This window comes from Magallana gigas, chromosome 5, assembly GCF_963853765.1.
Source record: "Magallana gigas chromosome 5, xbMagGiga1.1, whole genome shotgun sequence".
Lineage (NCBI taxonomy): Eukaryota > Metazoa > Mollusca > Bivalvia > Ostreida > Ostreidae > Magallana > Magallana gigas.
Window position 1 is genome coordinate 23,511,245 of NC_088857.1, and position 27,734 is coordinate 23,538,978.

General features: G+C 35.3%; 1 protein-coding gene across 8 annotated transcripts; it reads left to right on the forward strand.

Annotated features, from left to right (window-relative positions):
- Positions 1-333: 333 nt before the first annotated feature.
- On the forward strand, positions 334-27,734 carry LOC105322053 (F-box/LRR-repeat protein 7). 8 transcript variants are annotated; one of them, XM_066085310.1, is made up of 5 exons: positions 334-591; positions 1,824-1,950; positions 3,163-3,267; positions 23,654-24,646; positions 26,905-27,734. In XM_066085310.1, the coding sequence occupies exons 2-5, from the start codon at positions 1,926-1,928 to the stop codon at positions 27,636-27,638; spliced, it is 1,857 nt and encodes a 618-aa protein (XP_065941382.1). In that variant the 5' UTR covers positions 334-591; positions 1,824-1,925; the 3' UTR covers positions 27,639-27,734. The 8 variants fall into 8 exon arrangements, with proteins under 8 accessions (XP_065941382.1, XP_065941383.1, XP_065941384.1 ...); XM_066085311.1 differs by having other exon boundaries at positions 1,827-1,950; XM_066085313.1 differs by lacking the exons at positions 334-591; positions 1,824-1,950; positions 3,163-3,267 and adding exons at positions 8,844-9,046; positions 9,191-9,388.

Consider the following 27,734-nt stretch of genomic DNA (forward strand, 5'->3'; position numbering starts at 1 on the left):
AGCCGATTTTGATATTTAATTTGTGTCGTACATAGCTGTTGATATGACTTATCTCCTGTAAAAACCTGTCCATTAAATTAACTCCGATATACATCTGCCACGCCGGTCTATCATTCAAATCTACTCCCATTGACGGATGTGAATTGCGATATTTTATTGCCAAATAAAAAAAAAATGAAATAAAAAATAAACCCCTTTAATGCCCACTGCCTGCGCTATCGCAGAGTCCCAGCGCCGGTGTTCCGCGGGGGCTCGAGGTTCCCCTATATACATTATACCGATCCACTGATCAAACACACTTTAACTTCATTTCAGAAAAAGGACCCATACACTTTTAAAATCTGAGTAGCGATAAACTTTTAAGTAAATATGGAAGAGAGTGTAAGAAGAAAGACATTCCATTACGGACGCTAATACACAAAGCGAATTGTTTTCTTCTAAAGCAAAAACACCTTTTTGGCGATCTATCCAACACTTTGTTAAAAGACAGGGACGATAATCGTACGAATTATCAGTCTTTGGGTGAAGGAAGTGGTATGGATCGTTTTGTGATAGGAAGTTATCACAGTACTTCGCCAGGACTTTATACAGGTAAATGTGGGTTGGTTTTTTTTTGATCGAAAAAAAATAATTGACTTTAAACCATCTCTCTCTCTCTCTCTCTCTCTCTCTCTCTCTCTCTCTCTTGTCCGCGCGTGCTCACACACAGACTAATCAGTCTTTTTGAGGCATACCCTGAAACTATAATTATTCCTAGTTTTATTTCGGTTTCAAAAAGCAAAGAATATACATATTATTAACCATTTTACATTTGATTATCTAGCGCCATTTTTGGTTCATTACGTGTGAACTGAACGATGAGATTACTAATTCGTGTAAAGGGCAAAAATAAATACGGAATGTTGTACAGGGGGGTTTCAATATCCTTCTCTTTTGTTTTCTTACACGTAATCATTGACCTTTACTTTTGAATTTATTTGATCATTAGTTTCAAGACTGCCATAGGGCAAGAGCATGGAATAGAATCTTAACTGTGGCGGCTGTGGTTTATTTTAAGATATGAGAGAGAGAGAGAGAGAGAGAGAGAGAGACACACACACACTAACTATTCCCCCTGAAATAAGAGAATAAAATCTTGACAAAAGTATTGAAAGACAGATTTGACAACAAAGTTCCAAACCTTGAAGACATACTAGAAAATATAAATATATATCCTGTGTATAAAAAACAATACAAACAAAAACAGTACAAATTCATTTGAAACGAGGATGTTCCAAATATTCCAGGTATGATACAAAAATGAGAGAAGATTAACAAGAATGATAAAAATCCCAGAGAAATATCTGACAACGTTGTAGTTTCTAATGTTAACGGACCTTAGCGCCATGGCAATGCAGATCTCGGGACACGAGAAAGTCACCTATCTTCGCACTGCTTAAAAGATTGAGTTTAATTGCAACCTAGTCACATCTGTAAAAGTTAATAAACGCCCATTTATAACCTCTACCGGAACCCGGGCTTAGGCATTTTTGCGCTGGGTGACAGGTTTGTGGATGGACCGGGGCCAACCCGGGGTCCTCAAAGAATTTATCCGTGGCGCCCCTCTCTTTTCAAAAAGAGATAGCCTTGGTGTTTCCGTGGAGAGATACTATTGACAAACATCCCCCTAATCACACAGTCATTATCCTTGGGTATCTGCTTTAGTGTGCTGTTTTCTTCGAATCTTCGAAAATTGACGGCTACTATGGTATACAATGTAGATGTGTAAAGTATTACACGGAGTTTCCATAATTCAGCTTTGTATTTCATATTTCATTTCATAGCAGCGACCCGTTTGCAGGTGGATATTTAAAATGATGGATACCTCATAAAAACTTCGGTGTTACGGCACTTTTCTATCCATTGGATGACTTAATGGTGGAAGAATGGGATCTGCAAGTACCAAACCACGTACGTATACCTTTCAATTTTATTGTTGTCTGTTATGCAATTTTTTAAATTTTGAAAAAAAAAATGTTTATTAAAACAGTTTATCATGGAAATATATTCTTTGACATTCATTGAAAAGAATTAACTTTACTCATATTTTTCTCTTCGATTTGTTTCATTTATCAGAATAATATACATATAATTACGTGCATGCAATAATATTTAATGAAGCTCATATGTGGAAATAAATAAGTCGGTTTAAAAAGGTTTCCAGTTTGTCGAATCTACAGCATTTTAGACAACAATGTTTGAGATTTCTTAAACAAAAAATAAAAACCCTTAGAAAATTAACATTTCCGCTCGATTTCAACTCCTAGAGGCACAAGACATTTATGAAAAATAGCTGTATAACGATATGCATTACAGGGAATGAAATGCCAATACATTACTAATACAATCATATACAGTATATGTCTTTGTCCTGGCTCTCCGGGGACTTCTCCAGGCTTAATGGATTTTGAAGTTTTCGTTGAACAATACTTGATAGAAAATATGACAATTTATTCTCTCTGCGCGACAGGCCAAATTATTCTAAATTTTAGATCAACAGGTGCATTGCATATTGACAAGGTTGGATATTACTGGGGTGCTTTGGAGCTAGATGCACGTTTTTACTTGATAGTGTGTCCTTGTATGGTATTGTAGAACAAGATCATCATAATATAATCTCTAATAGCGTGTGTAGAGTGTGCACAATGCGTCCTGTAATTGAATTCGGAGTGAATGAACCCGTGATGGATGCCTCGAGTACCATCAACTTGACACCTTTTGTCAAATCAAATCAAGCTTTGATAATCCAGGATTAATATATTGAAAAGACCAACAGACTGAACAATGTGAAAGAAAATTGTTTTGAGAGGACGCACAATCGCTGCTCAAATATATATATATATATATATATATATATATATATATATATATATATATATATATATATATATATATATATATATATATATAAAATTATGACCAATTTTGACCATTACCATTTAATAATTAATCGTTTAGACGTTCTGCAAACACATCGGGAACCAGACGAGTTCGTGTGTTGGTCATTTTCAATGTGGAAATGGATCAACCACAAATTTACTTATGTATCAGCGAAAGAATTTTACTCCAGTGAGTAAACGGTGTAGATTTTTTTGTTGACAGACTATTTTTTTTTTTATCTAGGACAGCCATTGGTGCAGTTTTCCGCGGAGTCTGCGGATTTCGCCATTATCAGCTCGTGGTCCTCCAAACCTTCACCTGGTCGATTCCACGTCATCAGTGTACCAAGTTAGTATGCCCCCATCCCCAAAATCTACCTCCACAATCTCTTCAATTAACCAAAAGGACTTTGTATTGGATGGTGTTTAAGACCGATTAATGACTTACAAGTATTGCCATCTGTCATTTCGCAGTCACAGAAGTATTTTTTTTGTAAAGGCCACAAATATTTGCTGTATAAACAGAGTGAGAATATTTTTATATTCACGAATTCAACAGGATTGCAGCATCTGAAGTTCGCGAACTCCAGCATGTTGGTCAAAGATTTATTATACGAGAAAAAAAAACACCAAGCGATACTTAATCAAAGAGCTGTTTTCTATTGGTTCAAAAGCCTGATTGCATGATCAACCCAACCTGATAATTGGAAGCTCATTTTAGACTAGAACTGTCCAAATAACGAAGGCGATGTATAAAGCAAAGAAATATTTATGTTAAAAAACAAAGAACCTTTCTATGTAATAAATACATGTTGGAGAGATTCCTTTCTTATCTGTACAATGTCAGAGTCGTCTACTGTGCTTGATAATGAGGACGGTACATACTAGTAGTGGTTAATTAATATGGTTTGCCAGTTAATACAAGTATTGTGAATCTTATATATTTATGTCTCGAACAGTACACCGCAGTTCCTTTTAAAGCCCATTGAACTGAAATGTATAATCCTTAAAGCTTATAGAAAAAGATATTAGACTTATAAAAACCGTGCCTTGAAAATTAAAAATTAATCAGAATTGAGGACCATCTGGTTGTATCAACAACAACCAAGTGAAAATGATTAGCAAAATTAAAAGAATATTTTTTTTTGATCAACCAAAAGTTTTTCATATAAAGAAATTTGCTTACTCATAAGACTACATTTCCTTTGCGAAGTGATTTTTTTTATTTCGATCCCCACAAAGGGTCTTTCTCGATTTAAAAAGATAAGTAAATTAATCCTATTGAAAGTAAATTTTGAATTAAAACTTAATAAACCACCACTGACCATGTAGCTTCTAGTTGCTGTTCAGTTACGATTCACCAGAACTTTGAAAGAAATGTGAAAACTGAAAACAAAGTATGATCAAAAAAGGATGAGAAAATGTGAAATTGTTTAACTGGATAATTGATATCAATGAATACATTGGAAAGAATTCGCAAGTTATTGGCCCCTAAACTGAAAAACAATAACTGCAAAGGTATGTTGAGAGACATTTTGTGTCGGTGGCATCCAACGTTAATTATGATGGAATCCCAGTATCATATTATCAAAATTCACGATCATTTACTTAGCAGTGACCAAGTTTAAAAATACATGTTCATAATTTTTGCTGTAAATAAATTCAATAATTTTGGTATCATAGTTATAATTGTCATGCATTATCTTTTATATGAGTTTTTGTTAGCTTATTTATTACCGTAAAGGGGCATTTCAGAACTTTCGGTCATAAAATTAACTGCTTATTTTGAGTAATAGATATACTCAAACACAAACACCCGAATGAATTTGACATATAACGTGGAAAGTTAAGCCTTTTCTCTTTAATGCTCTGTCCAGTAAGGAGCTCAACTAAAATCCCCTTTTTGGTTAATATTTAAAGGCTAAATTATAGAATAAGTTCTCTAATGTTGTTCTATATATCACAAACACAACCAGAGATAGATTAAGTTTTGTGTAATTGGCAAACTTGCTCTTTGTGCAACGGAGAGAATTAGAGAGATTAGTTAAGCCCTAATTGTAAACTTTGAATCCCAGTCCTTTTCATTTGAATGTAACAGCATTAACAGTAAAGTACTTATATGTTTTTTTGGCAAATAGTCTTGGATTATTGGGGCAGCATGTATTTTGATAATCTCCACATATCCGAAAAAAAGTTGTCTCATATTAGCATGAGAGTGACACCTAAGCGCCATGAGCTCGGAATAAACGGAGTTTAAAATGGCTTCTACCTATTTTGGGTTGACATTCCCAGATTTGGGGAAAATTAACGGACAGCTGTTTTACTGCGTGGGTCAGGGAACTAGGAAAACAAAGACCAATGTGCAGATAAACGGTAGTTCTGCTGCACCGAAATCGCACGAAAACATTCGCTCAGAAAGTAAGCTGGATTTTTTTTTGTTTCATGTCTTTAACCCCTTTTTTCAGACCTATTATTGTTCTTTTTACCTCACATTGTTAACAGTTTTTTTTTATATGACGACAATTTGCCTTTGATGTCTTTTTGAAACATACAAAGGTTCAAAGCTAGCCTGTCAATGTATATTATCATTGTAATGTTTCGTTTGATAATATATATTAAGAGCCTTTTTCACATAAGAAAGCGGAAATTTAAAAAAAAATCTTTCGGTGCCAACGTTTTGATTGGAATAATTTTTCTCTCAAGATAAATACATAAAAAAAAAACCTTTTCAGCAATCTTCTCTACCTGTCTTTAATGTGAATCACCGTTGTCTGAAGAAATCAATACAAACCGACCTGGATTTTTATGAAGTGTCATAATCTTTCATAAAGACCTGATAAGATGTGTTTTAATACCGTTCCTCTGTTTGCTTTCATTAAAGGTCAACTTTTGAAAATAATTTATGGAAATGTAATTGTTTCTTAAGAGCGCTCCAAAATCGGCTCAAGCAGCAATCCATAGATAAATATACTCGCTGTATTTGCACAATTTTTATTTTATCGTCTTTACCTGAAGGGAACAAGACGGACCAGTCGTTATGTTGATAGATAGGGATACATTTGTCTTGTGATTTTGTTACCACTGCTGAGTCTCTTACGAAAATTCCGATAAAACACCCAACCGATCGTCAGTCGAGTTGTCACAAGATGATGGTCGTCCTTTTCTCTTGTCTTGAAAAGCTTAATCCGGATAGCAACAACACCAACGGAAAGACTGTTACAGCCCCCCCCCCCCCCCCCTCCGATAGCAACATCCAACGGAAAGGCTAATGCAGTAACACCCCCCCCCCGTCCCAATTTCGGTTTCAAACAAGAGTTTGGAATGCATGTCTTTTGCATATCTAAAAAAAATATCGATTTTGCCTAAATAGTTTCAAAAACTTCTTACCATTCCTCTGGAATTTGGTACTTATTACAGCTTGTTCAAACCTGAAATAATTCCTTGTTTCTTACTTTCTTCACCTAAATTGATAAGATTAATATTCTTAAACCAAAATCACACAGTCAAACAGATTTTTTTTTATTTTTTGGACGGGTCAATAATTTCGTACCCCATCACATACATGTAAGTGATATTGTGTTTCATTCATTGTTGATTTACACCGCACGTTCTCCTCTCAATTTGACGTCCACTGTATGAGAGTAGATTGTCCTCAGGGAGTTGTCAATTTGTTAAACATAATCGCGAGAAGATTTACTTTTCCTTGTATTTCAGCTTTTCTATTTGCCCTTGTTCATTCTTACGCGGAAAAAAGACGCATTGAGTGGTTTTCTATTTTAATGACATACGAGAATATTTCATTGATAGAAAGTGCAATGTCATGTTTCGTTTTTGCAGTGCCCGAATTATGATTAATAATTTTTTACGTTTTTGATATTTCTCCATTCCCAGATTTTATTTCCTTCGTCAAATGATTGGGTTATTTTGTCGTAATAGTTTTATAGGAGTTTTTTTGTATACAATTGATTACTACAAAACGTCAACTCAATCTTTGCATCATAGTCTTTATTTATACAATAAACGAGACACTAGTATAAAAAGCAATGTACATGTACAGTAGAGAACAAGATAACAGAATCCGAGCCACGAAGGAATGGTACCCCCGGTTCTTGAGCGATTTTCCAGCAATCACATTCTTATACTGGTCTTTTTCTGTGGTGAATCATCTTCAGTTAAAGGACTTAGCATCTTTTTTATTTGACTAAACTTTACCATAGACTGTGCATGTATTGGAAGGTGAAGATCAGCTTTATACTATATTTGGCACATCAAAATCATTGAATGTAATTCATAAAAACTTTTTTTAACTTCATTTGTCATTTAGAATAGGCGTTCTGTTACTGTGCTCCTTTTGTAGGAATGTGCGTTCTAAGTTTTCAGAACTTGTGCCTTATTCTTTTGTTTTTACTATCAAACAATAAAATATGTTCAAATCAAATCGTGTGCTCTGTAGCCTACTATTTTAGAATCTGGACCTATCCTCCTTCTTTATAAATCGAGGGGCATATCGAAGTAAAAATTCGTTTCTCGTCGCATTGCTTTTCCCTGTTGATCAATTTGACACATAGAACATATTGTCATATTTTTGTTGTTCCGAATGGCTGCTTTAATTCTTCCTTTGGAGATAATCCGCCTTACTCCCTCCATATCCCGTTTATTAAATGTCATGATCTTGTAGATTGGTTCACACAACAGAACCCTACCCCCGCTGTGAAAACGCGAGTAGGGCCAAATCCAGTTTAATTGTTCTTTTCTGTGTGTTGACTTTTTAAAGAATCAAGAATGCAGAAAAAAATGTAATCGCATATAAATTTTTGAGAGCATTACCAACTTGAAAAATTCCAGTAGCTCACTGAGTTTGTGGCGCAGTTGAAGACTTTGCAGAACACGTGATGTTCTGTGTATATTGCTATTTATAATCGCGCAAATAGTGCAGCTTCTGCTTTCGGCCGCAAGTTGTAGAGTAGGCGTAATGTTTTAGCAACACCTTTAAAAGAAACAGTCATCTGTTCATTAACGCATTATAAAAGATAAAATACCGTAAATGATATCATGTTTTAGGGCGTAGTAAATTAAAAAAAGAAAAGAAACAAATCTTTGATCAGCGATAATCAAGATGATGTTCCGAATCTGACCTCAAAGCACCATGATATCTTCCCTGTTAAATGAACACTTTTTGTTCCTGTGATAAACCTGTTTTGTTGGTGTTAGATAGTATTTGACATATCCTTTAATTTTTATCGCCTTTGTCCGTCTTTAAGTGATATTTAATTTTACCAGGTAAGAAACAATACAGGTGAAATGGGCCACCCCAGCGCCAAAGTTTTATTTTCTTTTGATGAGCGCTAACCCCTTATTGTCGTGGTCACCTAACTACATGTATTTATCTATATTTGTCGTGACAATCAATATATTGTAAAACTGTGCGCATTTATGAGACTTTCTTTAATATATTTACGTTTCAATTTCTTTAAATTTTTAAAGTCTTTTTTAGTTTCTCTGTGAATCAACGCACCTTTATGTATACATGTATGGTATCTGATACCATTCCAAATATTTATTTTATACTTTATTGAATTTCATAAAGAGGCACATATTTAGGACCCCCTCTCCATTAACCTTCTGCTGGTGTCAGTTAGCCGAGAACAACCCATGTTTATCATTGCTTTTTGTTAAAATCGTGTTTGCTCTGGAAACTTTCAGGGAGTCATGCACGCACTTTCATTCAAAAAATTAAAGTTTTTCAAGTTCATAGTTAAAACTCATCCATCGCACCATTTCACTAAAATAAAGAATTCTTTTTAAAAGACAAGTCTGGCGATCCGGAATCTTAACGAGTGTATTTTGCTTTATATAATTCTTTGGCGATTTTAAACGAGATAATACCAGTAATTATTTCAAAAGTATAACTTTATTGACCAAATCTGTAGATTTTCATGGTGTACACAAGTTAAGTCGAGATAAAAACATTAAACACAGTGAAAGTTAACTAAATGTAAACAGGCAAGGACCGCTAATTAAGCTCCTTGCGATTAAGCTGTTTACTGATGAATTAAGGCAGGAATAAAGACGTTTCAAGTGGCGGATCTTTAGTAGGGTGTAAAGGCCGTTATCGACATCTTGACTTGGTAGGTCTGATTTAATCTTAATATACAGCCATATTTATATAAGTTGTAAATAACCTAATAAAGGTATATTGACAGTTTCAAGCGCCAAAGTTCACCTGGAAGTCATTTTGGTTTTCCTCTCTTTCAACATACGCCTTTTGCCAGATTAGTTCTAGTTTGGTCAAAGTCGGGGAAATTCTTTGGAACGAGCCCATTACTTATCAGTGGAATGGAAGTGATTTCGTCAATGGGTTGTAAGAGTCGTGTGTTGCTATTGAAGTTCATCGATTTGGGAAAGAATGCTAGATAGTCACTCAGACGATACTATATATAATAAAGACGAATTGACGATCGAGTAGAAACGTAAGTTATTCTGAACATTTCTTTGGTGATAAATGTGTTTGTTAGTACGTGCTTGCACCAGCACTCTTTGGCGCTTTGCATTTTAACATCGTCTGATTGCGTTTTTGGTATTTTATAGTTCTCAACCAGTCCTTCGAAAAGAAATAATAAGAATTACCTCGATTTCTTTTGCTCGCTGAAATATTCCGTTATTGACGCCTGCTCAAATTCGTTACAACGCCTTAGATTACAGTTTATCATTTTTTCAGGGGTATTGAAATGTAAATGTGTTGCTGTAACATTACCATCAAGAAAATTCCGGGGCGGATTATCGTCATTTTCATAATACGGGGGCGTAGCCATTGACAAGGAGGGAACTGTAATGTTTTAGAAATCCCAATGCCATCTGAAATTGTTCAGCCTTCAGATTTTTACCTCATTTATGTCCTTTTTTACGGCTTCATTCTCCATTTACTTTGCTCTTGATGCCTTTGTGTGACAGCGATGAGCTGGGCTCTAATATGAACAATTAATGTCTCTCTAAACCATCCGGAAAGGGATTCCTTTTCTGAATTAATTACCCGAAACTTCAATAAAAAAACATACGTGTGAACTTGGTGCCTGAATAAGGACTATGTTAATATTCATAATGTCTTTTGAGTGTTGAACATTTAGCATTAATTAGCTGCAATAATGTAGCCCTCTCCCGATTTTTATTTTTATTTTTTTTTTGGGAGAGGGCTACAACTCCATAGGATCTCCGTAATGGTGCAAGTGCGGGAGTGATTCACTCCCGCAACGATTTCGTCTCAAATCGTACATAAATGACAATAACATTTGCATTTCTTACCTGAACTCAAACATTGTAGATGTCTATGGCATAAATTAATCCAAAAATATCAAGTATAGTCTATATATCGGTTATTTTTCGTGTATGTCAACAACGAAAGCTGAATTTTGTCCGCCATGTTTACTGACCTTGACCGGTTTTATTTTGGGACAGCCAATGAGAATTCAGGAGCGGATCTTGAACTGAATATAGGAATTCCCCTATTATAAACATAATTAACGCGGTAAATATGAATTTTCCATTATATACCATTTCCTTAAATGATGTTTTAGTGATATAACGAGGTAAGATCGATTATTTACACTGACATTCACGTTAACAAGCCCATCAAAACTCCAAGCGTACATCCCATAAAATCACGCGAGAACTGTCATGGCTGCTGAAAAGGACGACTGGTAAACACGCGGATGTGTTTTATCTGGTTTTGGTTTATATACGATTAATTTGTTCAACCTGAATTAAAAAATCATTTTATCTAAAGAAAGTCAATTATAAAATCGATCTTTTTAGACCGAAGTCAGCCGCATTAAAAAATTAATTTTGCACCATTACGGAGATCCTGTGGAATTGTAGCCCTCTCCAGGAAACATCAGATATAAAATATCGGAGAGGGCTACATTATTACAGCTAGCATTAATGTGTTCGTGAAAGTAATGGTTTCATTTTTTCTGTTTTGACTGGCAATGGTAAAAATCATTCTCAGTTTAGTGAATACATTTAAAATCGAATACATGTCGTTAATAGAAGAAACAATATGAAGAAGTTTTGAAAAACCTTTTTGTCGTTTTGATTCTTAATTATTTTAAGATGTAGTTGCTGTAACAGTATTTATGATGTCATACAAGGAGGGAGCTGGTTGAGTTGAAACTTATATTCAATCACCTCTATGACAAAGGAAAAAAATATATAAAGCCTTTTTAATCTGTACGTGGTTTAAAACAAAGATTTACTGAAATAGGTGAGTAAGGGAATGTGCAATGTATTCGATACTCATAGATAAAGCTCCTAAAATATTTGTCACTTTTCTCTTTTTCCATTCCCTGATTCTATCTAGGATGTCACGCATAGTTCCGATAGAAACCCACTGACTGCTGCACCAGATGTGTTCACAGATAGGCGACCCCCAATCAACAGATCTTTGTCCAATCAACACTTTGCTATCTAACTGTTACATCTTTTATGTCAGGTGTCCCCTTCCTTTGAACCAACAACTTACCTATGTCAAGGGTTAACAGAACTCACGTTTGGCCATCCTTCCAATTTTGACAATTTTTGTTGTTGTTTTTCTTTATTACTATTTTGTAAAGTCATTTTACGTTGTACACACATACTAAAGACTGATGTCTTTTCTTTCTATCTGTCTATCTCTCTCAGTCCCTTTTCATTGTGGGTCCACTGAAGGTTGTATATAAGAGTCTTACTGCTGAGTATTGTTGAATCGAGTACTCGGTTGCATAACAAGGCAACACGTCCATCTCCCTTTCTTTCCCTCTCTCGGGGATGAAATATTTCTTTTGTGGCTGACTGTAAGTACTGGTGGGGACTCTCTAAAGAACTGTGTATTTGTCAGACACTTTGACATGGGCCTTTTTTAATTGTGACTCTAAACTACCAAGTGACCTCTCAAACCCTTTGGCCAAAAACAACTGACCACAGTCAGGCTCGGCACATCCTTTCATTCTGTTCATTCGGAGCTTCCTGTCAGTAAGTATCCATTTGGAAGCAAATTGGTTGAATATACAATGTACATGTATATTACAGTATTGATGTTTTCTATATATATTTTTTAGAAATGGTATCAAACGATATAGAACTCTGGATTTCTTTGGTAAAATTTGATTTCTTTTTTGTACCCCTGGTTTGCCTTTCGGTTCAATGCGGTCAGCTATGAAATATTAATTTCATTCTCCCGGTATTAGTGATTAAGTTGAGGGGGGATATCGCCATTGCGATCAATATTTAATGTTCTCTACATTTGTTTCCGATTTTCAGCGTACTGAATGTGTATATACACTATACAGTTAATACCTGGGTGAAGTGTTTTTGTTCCATTGAGAAGGCTTGTTTCGAAAGGCCATTTTTACCCCTCTTATAATGACCGATAAATCAATTAGACTCGAACTTTAGTTTACATTTTACAAGAGAAAAAATTCTACCATAGTTTTTAATCGATTAAATACTCAAACGTGATCAATAGTGGCTCTACAGAACACTATGTGACACCGCTGACGAAAAAGATCTGCCTACAAATGCGCTATATAATTCACGAATTATGTGGTAGTAGAAGAAAAAAACTTTCCCCCATATTGTAATGCCAGTCTTAAATGGTGTGAAAGCGCTGCAAGCAGTTATTTAACAAACTCCATTATGCACGGCTTTGTGTAATACCGTGGATGCACACTCGTCTACACAATACTATGTCAATATGTTAATTTCTCTCTCTGCCTCTACCTGCAGTCACGTGGTACGTCTTACTCTATGGGACGCTGTCGAGTCGGTCTATATGGATTTTACCTGTACGTGTGTTGACATCAGTGCTTCTTTCTCTCTACTAAACTGACACATGGATTTTAAAGTTTTACTACAAACACTGTGAAGACAGTGCTGAGAGTTTCTTTAAAAAAATGGAAGTATTTGCGGACAGCGGAGGCTGTAAGAAGCCCCTAACCGACTGGCATGGGGTCATGTCGGACCTTTTCGGTGTGGGTCAGTATTTTTTATATTTTGAATTCAATCGATGTTTCCTTGTCACACATATATCGATTTAGCTTCTGTAGAAAGCTGTGCATTGTGTTATTGTCGCACACCTCCATTGTGTTGCACATTTTAATGGATAACTGTGCCCAGTTGTGTTAATGGTGTCGCCTTATTGGTCAATATTAAGGAACAAATTGATAATTCTTTATCAGTCTGGTATTCATATAGTGTTATCTTATTTCCTTGTGGTGGGAAATTCATGAGGCGTCGTATATGTAGTTATGAAACTTTTATGTTGTAATTTTTATTTTAATTCCCTACTACCTGTTCAGAGGGGTAACAAATATTCACATTTCATTTTGCAAATAGGAAAACATTAAAATAATTAAAATTGGGGTTTAAATCACAGATAGAGTATCTCTTTGCAAGAACGTATTTGGAATTCATATTTAAGATAGAAAGAGACGAAATATTACAGGGTTTTAAGTTTCAGATTGATACAAGGAAAACTTGTGTCTCGGTTTTGAATGAGAGAGAACAAGGAAATCTCTAAGATTGATCGGGAAAAGATGACCGGCCTCGACTCGATAATATTGGAGTCCAAGTATCGCTTTTGTATCGAATCGACTTCCAATAATGGCAAAAGATAGTCAGTTTTGATTTATAGTAGTAATTGGAAACTTGACTCATCATCGCTGCCCTTTACATATTCAATATGATAACGAAGATTTACTTATGTTAATTTATTAAAGATTAAAAAATAGATTATGAGTTTACGTCATAAATAACAAACATCTGATATTCATAAACAAAAAAATAACAGAGGCTTTATAACCGTCAAGTTTTTGTTCTTTTGGGCGTTTAAATTGCGTACTTTATTTGAAATTAATGAATAACAATTTCAATACGACTTCTATAGACGTGAAAGTTTGTGTTTGATATAAAATTTGACTTAAATAATTCACTTCTACCAAATTAAAATAATAATTATTCTTTTGTCAATCAATGATTGATTCACTTTGATAAAAAAAAATCAATAGATTCATATCAGTAGATTTCCGCTAATGAAATGCAGAGGTATTTTGTTTTGCTAATTAATTACTCATTTCTTTGGATCGCAAGTTATAATTTATTAGCAGTGGAATAATTAGAAAGTCTCCCATCGTGAAGAACTTGTTTGTTTGACCTTGATTGTACGGAGACTTATCTGTCAATTTCACCGGACTGTAATTGATTAAGGGCCCATGCAATTAAAAGTTTTGATGTGTTTATACTTGTTGTGTAAACTTTGATATTTGAGCCGCACGTCAAAAATTAATCTGTTTTAGAATGTGACGTAATCTTTATTAATTTGGTTCTAACTGCAGTGTGGCATAGGGCAGTAAGTCTATAGCGATTTAATCCGAGCAGAGTGGATTTTCACACTCCCATAATTAAGATAATTGACCATTTGGTCCTCAAATATTTTTTTCCTTAATCCAATTATAATACACAAGGCTTATAATTATTGTCGAATCATGTTTCCACGCGCTGGAATTTAGTTAATAGAAGGTCAACGTCGTATTAAGTTTTTGCCTTTGTTATAATAAAAATTGCTTCATATTTTCTGTTTTGTACTTTGAAGCACTTTTGGAATGTTTGATTACTTTAAAGTTTTGCACTGCATTTTTTTTACCCTCAGGAACATTATTTTGTTATTATTAAACTACACCTGATTTTCTTACCCGATCTTTCGTCTACAGTCTTGTAGATAACATTGAAACTGATTTAATTTGGTGTAGAAGCATGTTGCATTAGAAATAAAGCACGCAATTTCCACTCCTACAAACATATAAAGTATCAAAAGAGCACTGCACGCAGGATATCTGAGTAAAAGGTGTGGAGTAAAAGCACGCGGGACACCCCCCCCCCTTAAAATAAATATCAAGATAAATAAAAAAAACACAAGATTATATTTACATTAAAATTACCAAGAAACATGACCAAAGGTGAACCCTTTTTTAAAGAAAAGTTCCAAGTTTCTGGAATTATAATTGTTTTTTGGGGAAAGGATATGGATTATGTAATGTATAGCCCCCGTTCGCTGGCCCTTCACTGTAGACCTTGTGTTTTGAACTACCTGGCTGGAAGGTGATTTAATGAGAGTCCAGGTGTTCGTCTATCTAGCACGATACATTTCACTGGAACAGATATCCAGTGAGCTGTCAGATCAAATATTTTGTAATAAAACACATTTTAGTTCATTTAGATAACAGTATCACACGAAACAACTGCATATCTCTCCTTGCACAAGTGCGGGTTGTTATTTTAAAAAAAAAAGTTCAAATTTTTTAGAATAATTTTGGAAACTAAGGATAAAAAGGCAGGGTTCATGTTGTCGGGCTTTATTTGTCCCACGAGCTACGTCGTTGTTTTGTGTGTTTATCTCGAAAAGTGTACAAATCGAAAGTAAAGTTTCTAAAACCTGCAGAATAAATCATCGATTAAAAAGTCAGATGAATAGTTGGTTGATCAAAAACACGTCGATCATTCAGAAAGACCACAAAAGCCAATCTGTAATCGTTGTTCCGTTATCTGGCAATTAATGACATATACTAAACCTATCGTATCTCCCGCATATAAATGTAAAAGTATAATCAGGTCAGATACAGATACCATCGTTGAGTAAATTTGAATCCAGGCTTTTGTACGGGTGATCGCAGGGAAAGGTCTTGGGATGGATAAAAGAGGCTTTAGTCGCGCTCCAAAATGAAAAGGAAACCTGGCGCACGACCACATTGCAGATATACTTTCGGAAACAAAATCTGGAGGATAAAGACATGATTAATAAGCCCGTGTTTTATTGACAATCAATCCAAAAAAGAGGGCCCGGGTATTTTTCCTTTAAGAAACAACAGGGTTTTCATATTCACCCTCCTTTCAAATCAGAGGTGTGTGATAGTTGTCAGCTCTCCCTTTTCATGCAACTCGCTCTGGATTCCATTTGTTAGGAAATTCGCTTTCTTCCCAACCCCTAAAGTCTTCAAGTTTCAAGTAAGACGACATATATTACTTCTGAATGGCAGATCCTCTAAAAATTATAGAAAATCTGTGTCCCTCAAAATCTAAAGAAATCTTCACCACAAGACTTTAATTTCTGTTGATAATATCAAATTTTAATGGATAGACGGATGTATAGGATGCACTTTTAACAGTAAAGACACCTGATTCTCTGCGCAAAAATAAAAATTGACAAGCAGACGATAACAGAATATTCTAAATGGCAGTATGAAATTAACATTCATTATATTCTTCTTTCACGGTATTTATGAGAAATGTTAGGGATTCAACCTTGGAGTCGCCTGATTGCGACACACCCGCGCGAGCAAGAAGCAGAATGCAAAAAAAGTGTCTGCCATTGTTGGAGTAGCGCGCCAATATTGACACAGACCCTATTTCCTTTGTACTCTTTTGAACAAGTATTAATCTAATCTTCGCATTTGGTCCTAATGGGTTAATGGGGTTGTGTTCGTTGTGTCAATATGGCGTATAATCGAGCGAGAACAAGTGTTTTCGAGTTGTGTCACCAACGCCTTCCTTGAGAGTTTGCAAGATCGTTAAACAAGTCGCCGTCCCGTTCCTCTACATTGTTTAGTCTTTGACTTTGCAGATGAAAGTGCAATATTTTTTGTAAGAACATTGATCCCATTCACGAACTTGTGTAAACAAGATGTTAAATGTGTTTCTTTATGACCAACGCCTAAAACTTGTTTCGTTGAAGGAAGATTCAGGAGAAGAGCCCATTATACTCAATACCGTTGTCATCATTGGTAAAAAAAAATAGCTTTACAGGAAATCCGTGTCCATGACACGAATCTGAATACATTACCTATTAATTATCAATCAATCCGTGAACAAGGGTCCACGAACGAACAATTACCTCGACGTTACGTGTTTACGGGACATTTTGCACGTGGCCTGTCTCTGTTTATGACCTCTCTACTCAACAGACCACTGTCCCATGAAATTAACAAATACAGTGAGATAATGACATTTCTCTGTATGAAATCTGACCACAACGTTCATTCATATCGTTTCCAGTTTGTTTAAGTTACGTATTCCGGCTATTGACGACAATTTAGCAGTAGACAAAAAAGCCCACCTGAAAAAGACAGTGTTTGGGTTAGGGACTCAATCATAATCCGCCTGATTGCATTGATTGAGATCAGTTAAAGTGCTAGTGCCTTAATGTGTAAGACAAACAGAAGTAAAAAGAAATAATGGGGGAAAGGAGACATCTAATTTTGCTTCCGGTGTTGTCAACGCAACTGTATGCGGATGTTGACCCAAGTCCTTAAAATTCCAGCCAAGACTACGCGGCACTCAAGGTTAAAAACGAAATTCATAATATTTTTAATGAAGGGAAGGGTCTTCAAAGGAATTCAACTAACCAAAAAGGTCTAATCCTTTTTTTAGAATGTAAACCGTTGTCTAAGATTTTTTCTTTTTTAGCTCACATGAGCTGAAAGGTTAAGTGAGCTATTCTGATCACATTTTGTCTGTCGTCCGCCTGTTCGTCCGTCTGTCTGTAAACTTTTCACATTTTCAACATTTGCTCAAGAACCACTGGACCAATTTCAACCAAACTTGGCACAATGCACCCTTAGGCTAAAAAGATTCAAAGTTATGAAAATTAAGGATCACGTCCTTTTACAATGGACAATAATAAGGAATAGTTGAAAATATTCGAGAAAGAACTATATATGATAAGAGTTAAATTTGGCCCCCATAAATCGCCATTTTTTAAGTGTTTCGGGTGCAATAAAATGTTAACTAATTTTTTAGAAGAGTTGATATAAAATATATTTTTCATCTATTTATTTGATTTATTTGCACTCACTGGCAGTACATGACGTCAGATGTGACGCCATTTCTATAATCCAATCAAAATCGGCCAAAAATTGACATTTTTCTTATATATTTACGAATGGGAAATACAGAGCGCATGCTTGAACAAGGAAATTTTTTTTGTCACTTATTAGTCTTGGCTAGATACATCTCTGATTAAAATATTTTATTTGTTCAAGAATGCGCTCTATGTTTTCGGAAGGAAACACTGCTTGAAAACAAGCTGTTTTAGTCTAAAAATGCAAAAATGGCGGGAAAAGGTTGTCTTTACAATGTCATATTTCTAAATTGTGGGCACTTGAACCAAAATGAATATTATGTAAACACATCACATACATATCTGTATTAAGAAAACAAAGAATGATAGTAAAATGATGATGTTCATTTTAGGGGGCCATTATCATATATAGTCCTTTTTAAAAATCTTCTTCTCAAGAACCATTTGGCAAGGAAAGCCGAAACTTGTGTGGAAGCTCAGGTAGTGTAGATTCAAAGTTGTGAAAATCATGACCCCCTTGGGTAGGATAAGGCCACAATGGGTGGGTCGAATTTATACCTAGGAATATGTAGAGTAAATCTTTAAAATCTTCTTCTCAGAAACCATTAAGCCAGGAAATCTGAAACTTGTGTGGAAGCATCCTCAGGTAGTGTAGATTCAAAGTTGTGAAACTCATGACCCCCGGGGGTAGATTGCGGCCACAAAGGGGGTCGAATTCATACCCAGGAATATATAGAGTAAATCTTTAAAAATCTTCTCGAGAACTATTTGGCCAGGAAAACTGAAACTTGGTAGGAAGCATCGTCAGGTAGTTAAAATTCAGGTTTTCAAATCATGATCCCCAGGAGTAGTATGGGGTCACAACAGAGGGGGGGGGGAGACAAATTTTTACATAGGAGTATTTAGAAAAATATCCTGAAATCTTTTTCTAAAAAAACATTTGCCTAGAAAAGCTTTAACTTTAGTGAAAGCAATTTCAGATAGTGTAGATACGTACAAATCAAAATCTTTAGGAGTGGGATGGGGCCACATTGGGGATCCTGTTGTATTAAGGAAAACATTTTCATTATTCACAGAAACTGAAATGTTATAATATATGAATTTATATATATGCAAGCATTTTTTACATATTGCTGATTCTTTAAAATTGTTTAAACTTTGGCCTCTGGACGATCATTGGGCCTCACAAGGGGTTCAGAGTTTGGTGTATGTTTATATCCTGTATATAAACAATTGTTTAGGGTCTTTTTGAGAACTGCAATGCTGAATGTGATATGACTATACAATCATCCTGTTTGAAAAAGGACTTGATTTTAAACATAAGAATATCCAAGGGAAACTGTTTTTTTATTATACAGAATCTACATGTATTATACGTCCAAATTGTCCAGATATTTTGTATTATGACCCCATGAAGCTGATTTTATCATGCCAATTGTTGCTGAGGTGAGCGATGTGGCCCATGGGCCTCTTATTTCTTCTTAACCACACAGGAAAAAGGTAATTGAAATTTTCCAGTTGATTACGTGTACAGTTCAATTATTTCTGAACTGAAGTGATAACTATCTACTTTTCAGTATTTTTAATTCGAGGTAAAAGCAATTGGTTTAAAATGACACCACATTCAGTCGGTTGCGGCTTGCCAGTAATAATTATTACAGAAAGTAAAATATTATTCAATAACTCTTCAATGGCCCACTAATAAACCCTGTCCTTGCGTCATCATTGCTGTGTTAGTCATTTAACTGTATCATTCAATTGTCAGTCGAGCGATTTTTACTTTTTGACGGAATTTAAACTTATTCACAATTGACATAAAAGATTACTACCCTATTTCATATAACACATTCTCCAAAAATAAACTCTCTGTGTCCCAAGTATTAAAAGGATTGATAGCTGCTCGGAGCTTCACTTAGACCAAGCGACTTCCGGTAGATTTCGGACCCTATCTAGTCCTGTGTAATTTGTGCTCCTGAGTACAACGGGCGCACCTTCCGACATGTTGTTCACTATCAACCCAAATCTGACCTTCTACTCCCGGGAATTCCCCAACCAATGGGGTAAGCTTACTCGAAAAATTAGGTGATGTGGAAAACATTCTTTCTCAGTGTATACTCCTTTACAAGTCGCGTTTTTTATATTTAGACTGATATTGAATGTTCGATAGTATATGTTATAATTTTATGCTGTTCATGTTTTCTTCATGACAATCAGTGTTTTCGTGTTTTTTTAAACAAAATTCAGCCTTATGCTGTTTAATTTTATTCATGTTGTTTGTTTTTCTATCCCGCTATGGTGTTCGTGTTTTCTTCTCAACATAACTTTTCACGTTGTTTGGATATTCTTTATATGGCTATCAATGCTGTTTTATTTCTTTGTGGCCACGGCAGCTGTCTTAGTTTTTACATGGCTATTAGTGTTTTATGTGGGTTTTAGCTGTTTTATTATGAGATTCATATATAGTCTTTTTTTTAACTCGATAACACAGACGATAATATATTAACAGACTGCTAAGAAACAGCTTCAATGAGTCATTTTAAGGAAACTATTTCAATAATGAGTTAAACAACCTTTGAATAGAATCAATATGATTGCGTAATATGAAACCGTTTCTGAGAACAGTTTCATTTGATGCCATATTTCTGAGAGATTTGAACTTTATCTTTTCAAAATACTGAAGATGAATTCAAAAGACTATACCAAACAATTTATTTCTCATTATTCATATAAAAAGAATTGAAAAATATAAGGTTAATGACGTAATATCCTGAACATAATAACCACCATGAAAAACAAACGAATCGTGAATGAAGAAATATACGTGATCTGTTATCCAGTCAAGAGATGCATGTTTCTGATGTCAGACGGCAGTAAAGGTGCCAATCTGTAATGATAGAGATTTTACAGGAGAAGTTGGAGACTTTAATTTCTTCTCAAAAGACGCCCCAATTAGCATAACATTTTGTACATCTGATAGCTAATCTGTTATATGGCTGTGAAGAATTCGGATATAATAATGTTGATATAATAGAAAAAAATACATGTTAAATTTTGTAAACTGCTTTTTTATCTTAAGTCTTCTACTCCAAATTACATGATATATGGAGAATTAGGGAGAGTACCATTAATTGTACATATCAAGACAAGAATTATTGCATATTGGTTAAAAATTATCCATGGAAAACAGTCAAAATTTTGTTACATAATGTATAATTTACTTAATGCTAAATATGTATATGGTAAAGAATCCAAATTAAAAACTTGAAATCAATTTTAAATGACAGTGGGTATAGTGATATTTGGATGAATAACCAAGTAGTCAATCATGATTGGCTAATCTAAAGCTTAAAACTAGAGCTAACAGATCAGTTTCAACGAAATTGTGAATCAAGCTGCAATAATTTTCAAAAGGTGTTATATTTATAAGTTGTTTACTAATTTAGACTTTAGATGCCAACCGTATTATAATTGTGATTTAAGTAATTATATGAAACAAGTTTTAGCTAGATTTCGAACATCAAATTATAAATTACCTATTGAAACTGGTAGATGGAATGACATAGAAATAGTAACAGGTATGTAATTTATGTAAAAGAGACATTGGAGATAAAATTTCACTATATCTTGTGTTGCACTGTGTTGAAAAACGAAAGAGAAAAGTATATACCAAAATTCTATCTTTTGAGACCAAATATTATTAAATTTAATACGAGCCTTTTCTCTCAAACGATGTCAGCTTATTAAGCTAGTTATGTAAATGTATTGATCAGTATTGTTAACGAGAAGGCTAAACCTCCTGATTATTAATTCTATATTTATTTATCTACATAAAAAATTGTACATTTATACCTCATATATATTTTGTAGAGAACCATTATAATTGTTTCTTTTTCCTCTATTCACGCATAAATTGTAAATTGTGTATATGTTTGTAATATTCTCAATGTTGTAAATTCCAACCGAAGAGATAAAATAAACTGTTCAACTATTCAAACTGAGAGTATAGCTTAGTGCTTCTGGCCACCGTTATACCAAGCAGCCATAATGATGAATGGCCTGATATGTATCGCAGGTTAATAAAATTAAATTTTCTCTGCCTTTTCTTTCCCCATAGAAATCTTTATGATCTTATCTACATTGCCTCGCGAGTTTTATTCTTCGAATCTTTACGGCGAAGTAAACGTTTATGTTCTAAATTCAATTGAATCGATGTAAAATCTTATAGCCTCCACGAAAGAAAAAGAGCAATAGGGGGGTTTCTTTATTCGCCTCCAAATAAAAAAACAAACACACGACAGTCAGTAGATGGTTTTATTGCTCTGTTAACACTTTCGTTTAGGATTTTGTCTAAATTAATGTTTATATATTAATCCCTTTTGGCCATTTTGGAGACCCATTTATGATATTTGAGTTGAATGAAGATATTTCGTTTTTTTATGGTGGATATTAATGCACATAAAATATTGATAGTGTTGGATTATCAGTTCATCTGAACATGATAAAAATGGCTGCATTCTCAGCAGGAAACAGCACCAAAGACTGTAAGTTTCAGAAAAAGGTTGCCATATGATAAGGGAACAACTGGATCCGGGAAAAAAAATCTCTTTGTTGTCAAGACATCATTAATTGTGTCCATTGTCGCTATCTCAAACTTGCCTGGCTTAATAGCTGCTCTAAAGATTTTTGTGTATTTATCTTGCCCACTGCTTGGGAAAACTACTCAAAGTACAAAGATTCTACGATAACTCTTAAAAAATTCGGGGGGGGGGGGGTATGAGTGAAATTCAATCGTGTAGAAATGTGTTATTTTTATGATCTTGGGCGAGTTTTGGGGGATAGTTATACGATACGTTATGGTTGTTAATAGGTCGGGTATATAAAGCCTGTGTTCACAAATAACCTGTCGTTTTCTGCATGATTTCATTTTGTGTTTTTAAAATTTTCCTCTCCTATTGTGTCAACTTTTTCCAAATCGAGAGATAATAATATAGCCAAGTCAATTTAAATCTAATTTCGCAAGAAAATGACAATAATTGGCTACTGAACATTTTATGCCGATATTCCTTCAATTCAAGATGTAATTTTAGGTTTCTCCGTACGTTTAGCTCCGTTCTGATAAATGTCGTGCACAATTCGGCATTGTAAATCATTGTTGGAGGAGAAAGGCCTTTCAGTCAAGATATTTACAGAATGTGTAATAAGATTATTTCGCCACTGTAATTTGTATTTGATAATAACTGATAACTCGTAATTTTTACTTCAAGTGCTGAATGGCTGCAAGTAAATAGATCGATAGCAGAAAGACAGGTTTATGGGATTGAACACAGAATTTACTAGCAGTAGCCATTGTTAGAATCGTTCCACGTTCTTGTAGTATAAGGGCGGTTTCCCGGATAGCGCATAGTGTTTCGGATCGTCTGCCAGTAAAACTGTTGTCTGCTTTGATCAAATCAAATCTTCCGAAATCACCAAAATATTTCTACATTAAAGAGTAATGCTGTAAAATATAAGGTAACCCCATGTAGCTTTTAAGGAAAAAACCCACTTACCAGATCAATACAAACCTACCGGGTTTGAAAGAAAATGGATTCAACCCAAAACTTGCACGTCAAGACATATCCTACCCATGTTCATGATTTAGAGACAATGTTTTATTTGATGAATAAATTAATTACCTTGCAAAAAAAAAATTAATAAATAAAATATACACATTTAGAGAGGGTCAAATCTTGTTTTGTGACTTTCAATATCACAATGAAGAAGTAATTTTGTGTTTTTAATGTATTCTTAGACTTTGGAAAGTTAAAAGTTTATTGCTCGCTTATAGTATATATATTTCTCTTTTACATTGTAGACCCGTCCATGACCGTGGAATCGGCCCATGACTCGTCTTCAGGCTTTGCCTCAGATGTTCCTAGCTACACATACTCAGGAACAAATATGTCTACCTTCAAAGGGGGCATGCGATCAGACGCTAGTGATTCACCATTTGAACTCAATTCCCGAAAATACTCAGACGCGAGTGATTCTCCGTGCGAGACGTCGCCGCGAAAAGCTCATCGAAACTTTACCAGCAGCACACCAAAGCAGCCAAACCACTACAACGCTCATGATTTAAACATGCATTACCGAATGTCAACCCCATCCCCGCTCTCCTATAGGTCCTCGTCTTCCATGGGCACTCCGTCCTCCCTTTCACAGAAATCACAGAAGTCCCAGTATTCCCATTCGAACACTTCCAGCCAACGTCATCATCCACATCAGCATCCACCTCAGACGCCATCATCATATCCACAGACACCCGTCATCAGCTACAAAAACCCTGCGTACGAATACCAATTAGACAAACACATGGAGCAAATCCAATACAATATCAAACGGATAGAGCTTCAAGAAGACTGTCATGTGACCAAACAAAGCAAATACCGTCATCATAAACCGTCCTTGTTCGATTTAATTACTGATGACGTCATCGTGAAAATATTTTCTCATTTGTCTTCTGACCAGTTGTGCCGGGCCTCTCGCGTCTGTCAGAGATGGTACAGGGTGGTCTGGGATCCGTTACTATGGAAACGGATTGTGATAAATAGTGAACGTATCAATGTTGACAAAGCTGTGAAGTACTTAACGAAACGTTTGAGTTACAATACTCCAACTGTGTGTGTTATTGTGGAGAAAATCAACTTGAATGGGTGTGAAAAACTTACGGATAAGGGACTACATACTATTGCCAAACGGTGTCCCGAGCTTCGGCATCTAGAAATACAAGGGTGTTCAAATGTTACCAACCATTCATTGTTCGAAGTGGTGTCATACTGTGTCAATCTCGAACACCTTGATGTAACAGGTGAGTATTAAAACTCCATTACAGAGCCGTCTAAGATGATACCTCATTTGAATACATATGGTATACTACTAAGAATTAACAGTTTAAACATGTCCTTTCTGTAATTCGAGGTTCCATCTGTATATACCTTGGTATTTTTCTCAAGTTTTATTGATTGTAATAGAGCGATTACAGAGTTACAGTGCATGGCAGCAGTTGGCACATTCTGTATTAGACTCGGCTTCTCTCGGATTTCGCGTTCCCGCCGATACCGTTATTGTTAAATCTTCTGAAGGTGACATTGAAGTACGTGCATATTAGATAATACCGGGCATAGTGTTTTATTAAAAGTATATTCACACTAGACACCCATTCTGCAGCTTGCCGTCAAACTTTTAAAGAATGTTTTCAATTAAAGCAAAGGCTGTTACATCATTTACGTTTTAGATCACTTCTTTTTTCACAGAAGTTATTTGAATGTGCCTTAGAGAAACATAATAGCAAATGTACCCACAATCTCTTTATCCACCCGTATATCAGCGTTACTCGAGAGTAGTTCCGCACGGTTTCTAAGAGGTAGACAAGATTTCTATTGTGATCCCATAAACCAAAACAACAAGAGAGGCCGTTATAACAAGTTCTGCATGCCTTCGCCATTATTGGGGTTTGTCGCATTATATAGTTTTGGTGCAATACGTAATTCTTTAGGGCCAGTATTTAAGGTAATTCTTTAGAGAGAAAGAGAACTTATCAGGTGTAGATATTTTGCTCTAAGTGGGTATAATTTTATCTCAGCAGACTAATACTAGCCTTTCTTCCCTTCTGATTATCGAATTCTTCTCATTATAGAACAGTATAGGAAGAAAACGCACCGTTAATTGAAACGAATTTTTAAAAAATGCGAAATGATGATTTTCATCATGTTCAGAAAGAAACTTATTTTGTCTCGTTCGGTTTGCTTGACCACATTATACATGTAGATGTAAATCTAATTGAAGTCAATGTAGAGATGGATTATCAGCGATGTGGATTGTCCCCGTGTCAAACAAATATCGAGGCTAATCTTAGTAAGCCCTAGATTCAATAAAGCAGACCTGTTCTAACAGTTCCACAATAACTCTTATTCTCTGCGATGTTTTCTTTCTAGATTCCGTACTTTGGAAATAGTTTTAATTGAGATTTAAGTCTTTCAATTCTCCACTGAAAATCTCTTAATAATTAAGTGTAATGAATAGCTTCGATTGAAAACTAAATTGTGACAAACAAGAGAGACCAGGTCGTTTTTCATCTTCAAAGAATAGAAACATAACAAACACACACATACATTCTTAGAACTGTGTCAATAAAAAAAGAATTAAATTGGGTGAATATTACACTTTTCCTGCAATGCGTTCTGTGTCAACAATAGAATTCAAAAGTGAGAAAAGAAAGGAATGGAAGTATTATGTGCCATCTTTGAGTGCTGCCATGTTTTCTATCAATATGGTGGCACGGTGACAACCGGCCCGATTCTGGGGGTTTTGAACACTACCAGCAATATTGACACAGGCCCGGATTGCGATTCAACGATAAAAGCTTCCAGCCACTTATCCTGCCCATCAAACTCAATGTTCGATTAATGTCGGTACATATTTATATATCATGTAACTACCCTTTGTCTGCTTTGGAATTTGTGACCAGCCGCAATTGACAAGTTGAGTTCATTGTGGACCCCTCTTCACCAAATCTTTTTGTCAACATTTCATTTCTATTACAAATGTCTCGTACATTCCGCTATGTTGCTACTTGTCATGGCCAATAGTGATATTTCAATTAGAATAAAAATGGAAACTCGTCAAATCCCGACGTTATGTAATAGGTTTTATAAAACATGAATTCATAATTAATTCCTTTTAGGGAAAAATAGTTGGACTTCGAGCAAATAAAAAATGTAGTGCACATCGATGATTAAAATTTTATTTAGGGCATTGTTTTTTATCATAAGTATCTTTTGTCATGAAATATGTAAAAGTTAACGACAAATGAAAATTCAATTAGAATATTATTGAAAGAAGCTACCAGTATTTTTCCTGGATTGTACTTGTAAAACCATAGCCGTCTCTGTATAATGTCTTTCTATAATCAAATGTATAAAACCTGATGGCATATAAAAATACAATTAAAAGCTGTTTTCATATCAAATCTAACACGTACCTTTAATTTTTGTAATAAAAATGTAGAAAACTTAATGACGTATAATTTATCTGAAAATTGCTGACGTGTGTTGTTTTTCGTCTTAGGTTGTCCGTGTATCACCCGCATCAGCCTCACCCCTCAGATAATGCAGCAGGCCACTGCCCACCACCTCCGGCAGATCTACCTACGGACCCTGGACATGACGGACTGTTACGCTCTGGAGGACGAGGGTCTCCAAGTCATTGCTACTCACTGTAGCCAGCTGCAGTTTCTGTATCTCAGAAGATGTGTTCGAATAGGCGACGCGGGACTCCAGTACATTGCTTACTACTGCTCAGGACTAAAGGAATTGAGTATTAGTGACTGCAAAAAAGTGACAGATTTCGGTGTCTGTGAACTGGCGAAAATCGGCACCAATTTACGGTATCTCAGTGTTGCAAAATGTGATAAGATATCCGATGTCGGGATCATTCAGTTGTGTAAACACTGCACCAAACTGCGATACTTGAACTTGAGAGGTTGTGAAGCCGTATCTGACGATTCCATGGACGTTCTCGCTCGACACTGTTCAAAGATAAAGTCCCTCGATATCGGGAAGTGTGACGTCACGGACGAGGGTCTGTGTGTCCTAGCTCAAAACTGTCCCCAGTTGAAGAAACTGAGTCTCAAGTCGTGTGACGCCATCACTGACGCAGGCGTCAAATTTGTGGCGAAATCCTGTAGACAATTGCAGCAATTTAACATTCAGGACTGCCATTTAACGGTGGATGCCTATAGGACGATTAAAAAATATTGCAAGAAGTGCTTTATCGAACACACCAATCCCGGATTTTACTAGTTTTATAGAAATAAAAATATCCCTTATTTATTACAACATGCCCAAGTTGATTGTTACTGTTGTTTTTTAATCTAAGATTAAAATGTATAAACCAGA

Coding starts and splice junctions, on each gene's coding strand:
- LOC105322053 (XM_066085308.1), top strand. CDS start 5,177: ATGGCTTCTACCTATTTTGGGTTGACATTCCCAGATTTGGGGAAAATT. Junction 5,337..23,653: donor CGAAAACATTCGCTCAGAAA/GTAAGCTGGATT, acceptor TTTACATTGTAG/ACCCGTCCATGACCGTGGAA. Junction 24,647..26,904: donor CGAACACCTTGATGTAACAG/GTGAGTATTAAA, acceptor TTTTCGTCTTAG/GTTGTCCGTGTATCACCCGC.